Source organism: Capsicum annuum, chromosome 12 (assembly GCF_002878395.1).
Source record: "Capsicum annuum cultivar UCD-10X-F1 chromosome 12, UCD10Xv1.1, whole genome shotgun sequence".
Taxonomy (NCBI): Eukaryota; Viridiplantae; Streptophyta; class Magnoliopsida; order Solanales; family Solanaceae; genus Capsicum; species Capsicum annuum.
Window position 1 is genome coordinate 26,250,971 of NC_061122.1, and position 10,353 is coordinate 26,261,323.

Here is a 10,353-nt window from a genome sequence, read left to right on the forward strand (position 1 = left end):
AAGTGCCACTCTGCATGCATAGCTAGAAAATGATTGAATCTTTCATTCAAAGGAATCTCAGGTGCTGACATTATAATCTAGTATTCTACTTCTACACATAATTGATTTAGCTCTGTTGGAGGAAGATTAAGAGTAAAAAATAACATATTTGTTTATCTTCTTTTTTCAGTTTCTTATGCTCAAGGAACATTAGGTAGCTGCTGGCCAGCTCACTTTCTCCCATCAACACCACAGGGTTAAGAACCTACATGAACATGTGGCCTCTGGAACTTCCCGTGAATCCATACTCTTTGCATGATCTTCCCATTCTGTCGATTCACCGACTGGACACAACAATATTCAAGCTCGAGCTGCAAAAAGGTTCATAAATATGTCAATATAGAACCAAAATTCCTGTCGGTAGTTTTACAAAATAGCTCATTGGAAATAATACATACCTCGGTGAATCCTGTGGCGCAGAAGAGATCTCGTACCCTATCCAAGCAAAAGAAGTAAGACCTTGTTCCATCAGAACGCATGTACTCCCTGTATCCTACTCTTTGCTCTGGCTCGAACCGAAGCATGGTCATATCATAAAGACCTGAGTTTCACATTCCCCAAATTCAGATACTAAGAGAAAATCTAAACAGATCCCATCAAAAGATGCAGATTTAGGCCAGGTTAATACCATAATCCCTGAATAACAACAGCCCTCCGGGCTTTAGAACAGAGAAGCATTCTGTGATTGCTCTCGACATCCTGTGAAGTGGCACTGCTGATAGTGTAAATATCTGACACATTACGAATAAAATATCCATATACTTAGACATTTGATTTTGTGAAACCAATACAGTTATCAATAAACAAGAGCCCTGTTTATAGACACAATTACGAATGAACATACTAAGGTAACAAAATCTACTCCGCCAATGCAGCTATTGTTCTTGGCAGATGGGAAATCTTGCTTACTGCAGCTTCTTGCATCTGCGTGAGCAAAACATTTTGATTTTAAAAGAACAACTCCTTGTATATACAATGAAATACATAAGAATTGATACATTTACTGACCTGAGATGCACATACTCTGCTTCTGGAAGAAATTTTCACGGCAAGCAGTGCAGGCTAACCAGTTTGGAAATCTGCTTGCGGAGAAATCACATTGGAATGGGTAAAAACGTTCTTTAGCCAAGTTTATATTAGCCGCTTCAATATTCTCTTTAGCCCTCTCAAGAGCTTCTTTGCTGCAGTCACAGGCATACAGAGAGATGCTCTTGTTTCCACTAAAGAGATAAGCAAAAGTTTCAGCAATGAGATCCGAATAACACGGTTGTGACTCTTCACATAGAACATTGAAATTATCAATCAGCAAGTGAACAACTATGTCTGCTTGTCGTAGCAAAGAGATGAATCCAGATAAACCTAAACATAGTTTAGAGAAAGAATGACAATTCTTCAGCATTGCTCTTAAATGATGTAAAGTAGCTACACCACCACGAAACCAATAAAGCTCTGATTTCATGTTACTTCTTATTTCTAGTCCATTAGCACTGTTGTTTCTATGTGAGATTAATTAGAAAGTAGAGATTCTACTCTTCTCATCAATTTGAGCACAGAAGCCTCATATATTTTGTTTGGACATGAAATATGTGGCTACTTCCAAGTTTAACAAAAGAATAAGATGACTACAACAACAAGAATATACCAGTGTAATCCCACAAGTGGGGACTGAGAGGTTGGTGTGTACACAGCCTTACCTCTACCCTGTGAAGGTAGAAAGGCTGTTACAAGTAGACTCTCGGCTCAAGTAAAGCATATCAAAATCAAGTATGGAATGGAATTACAGTAATGAAGAAACCATGCTAAAATAAAGGAGAAAGACAGCAGTAGAAACATCAGATAACATGGTCACCGAAGCAAAGGACCGGAGCGAAACAGCAAGTAATTATAACATGACTAGTGGCTTATAATTATGCACCTTAAAGAAAGAGAATTTTGGTAGTAAACTTATCAGCCTAAAAGTGTTTAAATAATTAAGTCACTCAAAGCAACAGAAGTTTCTTCCTCACCGTAGTATTGCCAGAGCTGTACTACCATTTCCACATCCAATCTCCAAAATTGTTGAGCATTCCCCACAAGAGGCTAGCTCGGGGAATTCCTTAAGCAAGTACCGACGCTCCTACATGGAAGAACTTATGTTAAAGAAAGAATGTAAAGTGGAATATCGATTTTTCTAGCAGTTCAATGAAAGGCTTGCTCTTCTGGCTGCAACTGCCTATCAGATCGACAACATCACCAAAATATGCAACCAAAAATAAATACCCAAACAAGTAGATGATGACTATTAGCCTTGAAACCAATTTCAAATTTAGAAACATCTCTACGTATAAAAATGGGAGCATCAGAAGCGGAGTTTATAGCTAAGTATGTTTGATTTACTTATGGGCTCAAAATTGCTAACCAACTCACATAACTTTGGGCTGATTAGACTTTAGATCACAAAGCATACGATGAGCATCATTCTAGAATAGGGAGTTATCTATCCCTAGAAAAACATTCCTAGTATAACTCAATATCTCTGTGGTAGCTCTGAAGCAAGCTCTCTGACGAGATGGTATTGTAATATACACCTTCTCATATGAAACTATCTCCATAGGTTCATCCTCTCACTTACTCCTACCTCAGTCCTTATCTCAGTTACGCATCAAAGTCTATCTCCCATGGCAACCCCAAGAGTCTTTTACAGTCATAGGTTCAGAGTACGAGAAACAGGGTCTCTAGGATTAGAAGCAAGTCCTACTGACTAAGCCAGATGTCTATGGATCCAATCTCAGGCGCCTGTAGGAGTAAGGTTCGAATCATCAAGTCTCGAGGCAAAAGATTCTGGTAGTAAACATACTAAAGCTTTCCACTCATATTATGAGCACAAAATTAGGGATGGTGCATATCTTGGCCATACCTAAATGATGAAGAAGAAGAGTGCCAGGATAAACTTAAGAGCACTTACTCGCATATCCTCCAACTTCTTATTCTGGGGGTCATAAACGATACAGACTGCAGCATGGAGTTCATGGTACACTAACTTAACCTTCAAGGTCAGATAGTCTCACAGTGAACATCAATCCACTATCTAGCTCAAAATTAGCTTCACGAACTACTAACATTATCATCTGCGCAGCCCTTATAAGCTATGTTTCGATAATTGTTTTCATATTTCAGAGATTCAATTGAGTAAATCTCTCCATAGTGAATTTCCTGAATATGCAGTATTTGCTCTTTAATGTACACAATGTGCACAAGTTTCTTATGAGAACCTCTACACTTTATCTATGCACAAGTTCTCTTATGAGAACCTCTACACTTCATCTATTTCCTGCCTAGGTCCTCATCTGCCACCCAGGAATTATACTAGTGTATATTCGATGTATGAAGTATAAAGGATTGGAAGCAAGAATAGCAGTTGAGTCAGCTACAAAGGATCTAATTTGAAACCATACTATTGTTATTGACAATACTAAAAATAGCATACCATGAGCTCCAAGATCATGAAAGTTACATATCAAAAGAAGAAGAAAAAGAGAAGGATCATGGACCAACTACCTCAGCAATAAAGAACTTTAAGTGTTGCTACAGAACTGAGTACATGCACAAACATAGGCTCTGGTACAGCGAATCTGGCCAACAAATGTGCACAGAATAGTATCTCGAGAAGAACATTGCTAAAACAACCGTATATGTATCTAAACATCTATAAATGTTTGATTCCGAACTCAATTATTATTGTATATTAACTTAAGGTTGACGCAGAACCCATAAACTTCAAATTCTTGATCTACCTATGAGTGATAAATGATCATTTCCCAAAATCTTTCAGTAAAAACTCAGTCTTCTGCCACTTCTCTAATGCAAACCCACTAATAAAGTTTACACACTTAACCTAGGGAAGAAACAAAATACTCCCCCAATTTCAATTTATTAGTCACACTTTCCATTTCAAAAATAAATGTCTTTTCCCACTTCCACATCACATATCACAAAATTAAAAGACATTTTGATACATTCTATATACCCTCTTAGTTCCAAAATTTTTGTCACAATTTCCAATTTTGAGAGTTAAACGGCATGAATTTTGACCAAGATGTATTTTTTCATATGAAAAGTTGTAATTTGTAGTATTTTCCATATAGTTTTTGATTATCTATATTTTGAATTTAAAATGTATTTTTGAATTAATCTAACCTGATTTTAGCTCTAAAATGTAGTCAAATTGACTTTTGGGAACTGAACCCTGACAAGAACAGAGGGAGTATTGTTTTATTTTCTGGCAACCCCTAATTTTTATTTCCAAGTTATATGTTTAATATTCAGACCACAAGATTAAAATATTTTTAATTTTAATTTTTATTAAAAATCGTGTCAAATCAAAAGCAGACAAATAAACTGAAAGTGAGAAAGTATTAGTTACTTTGAAGAACTTGCCAGTTGAATGGCGAGTGTGGAATTTGCTCCATGCTTCAGAATCATCATCTTCTTGCGGGGAACACAAAAGCGTATGTTGTTGATCATCTTGTTTAGGAAAAGGAAGCAGGTGGTGAGCGTGACAAGGATTGTTTTCAATCTCTTGGCGAAGGTGGTCCCATTCAAAGTCTTTGGAATAGTAGTTTGCTGCTGTTGCTGCCATAATTTCTTCTTCCTCTCTTCCTTCCATCATCTCAAAAATGACTGCGCTACGCACACTTTTGGTTACAACTCTTTCTCCTCTTTTTTTTTTTTTTTTTTTTTTTTCTAGCACCCAACAAGTGATGTTTGGAAGGGCTTTTTTTTCTTTTCTTTTCTTTTTTTTTTTTTGATCAAAATGACTTTTAAGTCTTTTGTTTTTATAATTTTAGTATTTTTATTCAGACACGTAATTGTTTATTTTAAAAATAATTTTCAATACTTTCAAAGGTATTTTAAAAAACTTTTTAAAAATTATTTTAAGCACTGGACTAAAAAATATTCAAGCACAGAAACAACAAATCAAATCATAATACTCAAAATATAAAAATAGCATACTTGGGATGAATGAAACTTAGTGTTACATTAATTTCGAAAGAACACAACAAATTCATGACATTAAGACATCCAACTCAAAATTCTGAATAAATCAAAGAAACTACACATTCGACTTTCATCAGACAAAGTTGAGGCTAGATGATGACCTCATATCTCAGAACGAAAGTTATTAAATCAAGATAGTGCAGTGGATAGGGAAAGTTAGAAATTTGATGATATACGATGCTTCAACCAATTAACGCATCAGCATGAAAAGTGTGTTCAAAGAAACTAAAACGTGTAATAATCAATGATTCAGTAAAACAACATAACAAGCAATACATTCAAATCCTACGGCCACCGAGGCTTCTACAACAAACAGCTCCAAGCACATCATGACTACGACTAAGTGACTATTTCTATGAAGAAAGATATGAAGGAGAAAATAATATTAAAAGGTAAAAGAGTATGTTTACCTCTTTCGAGACAACAAAATAGAACTTTGAGCTATCGTTGATATCTCGACTATCGAAAAATTCAACCACCACTTCTATCGACAACCCTCTACACAAATTTTGTAAAAATTTAAATCTTGTTCAATAAAGGTTTTTTCTCCCTTTTTGGGGCTTTTCCAAGAGTTTATATAGAAGATGAAATTGGGGATCAATTGAGGCTCTCATCGATGTGGGATTTTGGGTAAAAAAACACCAAATCCCATGGCCATTAATCAATCTCCATAAATGGATGGTGAGAGATGGGTTCTCATCCTTGATCGTACCATCATCGAATGGGAAACACCCAAATAAAAATTCTCAAAATATTCCACAGATCCCATGGATTTTTTTTTGGGGGGGGGGGGGTGGAATTGATTTGGATTTTGAATTTCAAATAGAAATATTTAGGATTGAAGTGATTGAAGCCATGCATTGTACTAATTTGGTACAAATTCGGATAAGAAAGGACAAAGGATGAGGTGTCGTCTTTGGGTGAACTAAATTCAACTATTACTGATATCACTGGAGTTGAAGTTGGGTCAAAATTAGGTTGGTGATATTGTTGTTGGTTGTTGGTTTTGAAGTCGCAAGTTATTGCTGGTGGGTACGGGTTGGGAACAACTGTTGTTTTTTACATTATTTATTAGTGTTGTTTGTTCGATGCCATTAATTTGTTAGTTGTTGTTGTTTGTCATCGTTGTTATTTGTTTGGTATTGATGGAGATAAAAAAAATTAGGTTGAGTCAGGGTATTTTGGAGTGGGATGTTGTAGGTTTAGCTTAAGAAAGAATGGGCTGGGTGAAGTTGTTGTTGGGCTGATTATGGGTTGATATTGGAGGGGTATTTTGGGTTGTTGAAGTTATTTAAAAAATAATCCCAATTAAATTAGGAGTTAGCTAAATCCATTTAAGTTTCGGCCAAATTGAGAATCAATTGGCCAATGGAACGAGAGAAGCTACAAAAGATAAAATTTACCCAAGAAAGAAAACGAAAACAATGCAAGAATAGAAGAAAGGTAAATTGACACGAAACTATAAAGAATTAAGAACTAATGAGTGTACACTCAAAAGCCCTTAAAACTAATAGAATCAAACAACAATTTCTTACGTGGACCAAGAGGGATTTAATATTCTCAAAAATCCTATTTCTAAGCAAACATTCAATAGAAGTTTCACCAACACTCTTTCAAGAGCAATATTCATTCAATAAAAAAAACAATCTAAGAAGGAAATAAACCCAACAAGTAGCTATTTATAGTCTACTACGTAATGGGTCCAAAAGTGACCCATGACCGATATTACTAAATACCCTTAAGTGAAACTTATTGCTCAAATGCTTCTCCCTTCTCCTTAGGTTCATACTTAAAGAGGTGAAACACTTTAGAGGAACTCAAAATATACTCGCATACGTCCATCTTCATAAACAAGTCTTGAAGGATTTGCAATTCTCGAGCTTGGCTCTTTGTAAACCATTTTGAACTCTTTATGCCAGTGTCATTCTCACCATCTTGAAAGGAATTTAACCTCAAATTCGTAGCTTCATGAAACATCCTGTATTTTGACCCTTAGAAAATTTCCTATAAATCTATTTTTCGAACTCAATACATATCATGGGTATGAGCCGTACGGTGGGGTACGAGTAGTATGGTCCTATCGTATGTTGACAAGTATTAGTTGGTAGGATGGCTTTGATCATTGGAATGAGTATGACTTAGTTGTATGAGTCGTAAGGGCTTGGTATGAGTCATATCATGGACTCGTATAGTGGACAGTGTTTGATCCTCCTAGTATTTCATTTTTCCAAGGATACGGGTTATAGGTACAGATCGTATACTGTGCTTATAACTTGGTTTGATGAGTCATATATTGGACAGTGTTTGATCCAAGGGTTGAGACTTAGATATGATTGGTGTATACCGATCATAAAGGGAGGTATGACTCGTATGGTCAGTTGTATCCCCGTGATGGGTTTTTAAGGGATTTAAGTGAGGGTATTCTAAATATTTCCCTACTTACCCTAATTAGAACCCATGACTTCTAATACACTTAGGAGGTTATTTACCCTATTATTCTATTTATTAACACTTAGAAACTATTCCTAAATATCCAATAATTCTCTCACGAACTTTTGGGGCAACAAGGCTAGGTTTTCTTCTTGAGGATTGCTTTGGTGATTTCTTTCCATCAATTCTTCGGTATAAGGCATGATTCTCTTCCCTCATTGTAATTTCAACTAAAGGCATGATTTATATGATTGATTTCATGATTATGGTTTTCAACTATTATTGGGGTTTCTGATATTGAATGCTTGGTTATGGTTTCCTATGGTTTTAATTATGCTTTTATTTGCATTAATGGTGATTTTGAAAAATTGGATTGCATAGTAATGGTTTAATGGTCTTTAGAATTGGTTTTGGTTATGTTATGCCCCCAAGGTGTTTAATAAAATGCTTATAAAGATATGTTTATTGCATTGATTTCTTTTAATGGAACTCTTGCATGTGTTAAACCGAACAAAGGATTTATGCATGGTTTAAATGGTTTGAAGAGTCTAAAGGCTAAATAGTTATGCTTATGGAGAACATAAAAGTCTCGCAAGTGGATTTAATGTGGTAATTAGAAGGACACCTAAGGCCCCCTTAACCTAAATAGTTTGGCTATGGATATTATTTGCAAGTAAGGGGTGGTATGACAATACCACCAATATTGGCATTGGTTAATAAATTATAAATGGATTGCTTAGACTTGGTTTTAATTGGGCATTAATGGCGGGAAGTGTAGCTAAGCCGTAGGGGGTTTTGGTCCCAGAGGAACCAAAACCCAAAACTCATATTTGCCGATATAAGGGGTCTTTGATGACCATGAGTGAGTGTCAGGTTTTATATTGGAGGGATGTACTAGTAATCCCATAGGATAGTCCCTGGTCGTATGGCTACACGCACTGGGCCCTTTCAGCAAGAATAGCTAAACCCATATGTCCCGTGGGTGGTTAGGACGGTAAAGCTACATAATCCAGGTAAAGGTTTTAAGTGTTTGCTAAACCCAATCTCTTTTACCAAAACTTATATATGTATGCTTGTATGCATTATGGATGATTTTACTTGGTTTTATGACTGGCATAATTTTATCCTTATCTTGAGTTTTATGTTAGCGGTCATTCGCTAACCCCGTCTATTAGCGTCTGTATACCCACGCTATGCAGGAACCAGCTATTATACTCCTTATGTTTAGCAAGCGGATTCACTATCAGAATTTGGACTAAAGTGGTAAGCTTTCATCCTTTTGAAAGGCATTATTTCATGTTATGAATATTGTTAGACGTTTTGACTTTATTTTGGATATTGGTTTTGGCCATGGTTTGAGGCATGTCCCAACCAAATATCTTTACTCTTTTGGATAGAGAATTTATAGTACTTCTAGGGGTTGTATGGGCGGGATCGATATTAGTGTTAGCCTTGGCATTGGAATAAGCTGGGAGGCTAGCATCATCGAACATAATTTTTTATTGTTCCATCCTATAATTTTTGGGATTGATTTTCATATTATGTTTTATTATCATCTTTAGTTTATTATAGCTGGATGGTTGGTTTGGTGTAAGTGGACTCAGTTGGGTCGCTCACGGTTGTGACCCTATTCCAGAGTCTTAATAAGAACAATAATGCTATCTTATTATATGTTCAAAATTTAGCCCATCTAAGGTTGGATATAGGTGGTTGGATTGAGTAGTAAAGGGTGGTCTCCGGTCCTGGTTGGACCTGGGATGCCCATTACGATAAGGCCCGGAGTCGATTTGTGTCTAGTTGGTATCAGAGCTTTAGGTTCATAGTCAACTGAGAAGTCCATAAAGCCGTGTCGAGTAGAGTCTCTTTTAGGGGTGTGAAGCACGCCACACTCATAACAAAGAGGCTTCAAGACATTTAGGAATGTCTCACTTTCTTGGTATTCTATCTTCAAGGTTGAGTTCTCAATCCTTAAATCTCCTCTAATTCTTGTTTGTTCGACTTTTAGATCATGCCTCCTAGATCTGGAACACAAGGAAATTTTTTTGTTCCATATAGGGATAATGCTAAAGGGATACGTCCTACGTTTTGGAGTACATCTTCAATATCTTGGTCCTATTCCTTATGGTGCTGGAGTTTCTTATATTCCAGTTAGTTCTCCTCAGGTCCCTCAGGGAAATATGACGAACACAGAATTTTGCCAGTTTGTTTAGTCATTGCCCAATTGGTTGCTGCTCAAGTTGAGCAGGGTAAGACTGGTGCTTTATCTGCTGAGGCCATAAGGGTTGATTAATTTATGAAGATGGGTCCTCCAAATTTTACTGGGGTAAAGGTAGAGAAGGATCCATAAGCTTCTTGGATGATATGGAAAAAATCTTTTGGGTGATGCAGGTTACTAATGTAGAGGGGGTTAACTTTGTATCTTATCAGCTCATGGATATTTCTTTTCAGTGGTATGGGGGGTGGGATAGGGATAAAGGTGATATGGAAGAGGAAGGGTTATGGGAGGCTTTTTCTAATACCTTCATAGATCATTTCTTTCCTCAAGAGTTGAAAAAAGCAAAGATTGAAAAAAGCAAAGATGGAGTAGTCTGTGAACCTCAGGTAGGGGATGATGTCTATAAAGAAATATGCTTTGAAGTTCCATCAGCTATCAAGGTATGCTTATGATTTAGTGGCTAATATGAGGCCGAGAATGAGGAAGTTCGCTTCTGGGTTGAATAGAGATTTGATTCTGGATAGCAAGACTGCCTTGCTTATTAAAGATATGGACATATCGAGGTTGACTATTCATATGTAGCAGTTTAAGGATGAGAAAAGAAAGCAGATGGAGTTTGGGGATAGGCAAGA

At 36.4% G+C, this 10,353-nt stretch overlaps 1 protein-coding gene across 2 annotated transcripts; it reads right to left on the bottom strand.

Annotated features, from left to right (window-relative positions):
• Window positions 1–23: 23 nt before the first annotated feature.
• LOC107850839 (tRNA N(3)-methylcytidine methyltransferase METTL6) lies at window positions 24–4,812 on the bottom strand. Of its 2 annotated transcripts, none has more exons than XM_016695623.2 (7): window positions 4,442–4,812; window positions 2,046–2,155; window positions 1,048–1,259; window positions 884–963; window positions 668–770; window positions 438–580; window positions 24–350 (listed from the first exon to the last, which is right to left on the bottom strand). In XM_016695623.2, exons 1-7 carry the CDS (start codon window positions 4,685–4,687, stop codon window positions 237–239), a joined length of 1,008 nt encoding a protein of 335 aa, XP_016551109.1. In that variant the 5' UTR covers window positions 4,688–4,812; the 3' UTR covers window positions 24–236. The 2 variants fall into 2 exon arrangements, with proteins under 2 accessions (XP_016551109.1, XP_016551110.1); XM_016695624.2 differs by having other exon boundaries at window positions 1,048–1,398; window positions 4,442–4,580.
• Between the last annotated feature and the right edge of the window lie 5,541 nt (window positions 4,813–10,353).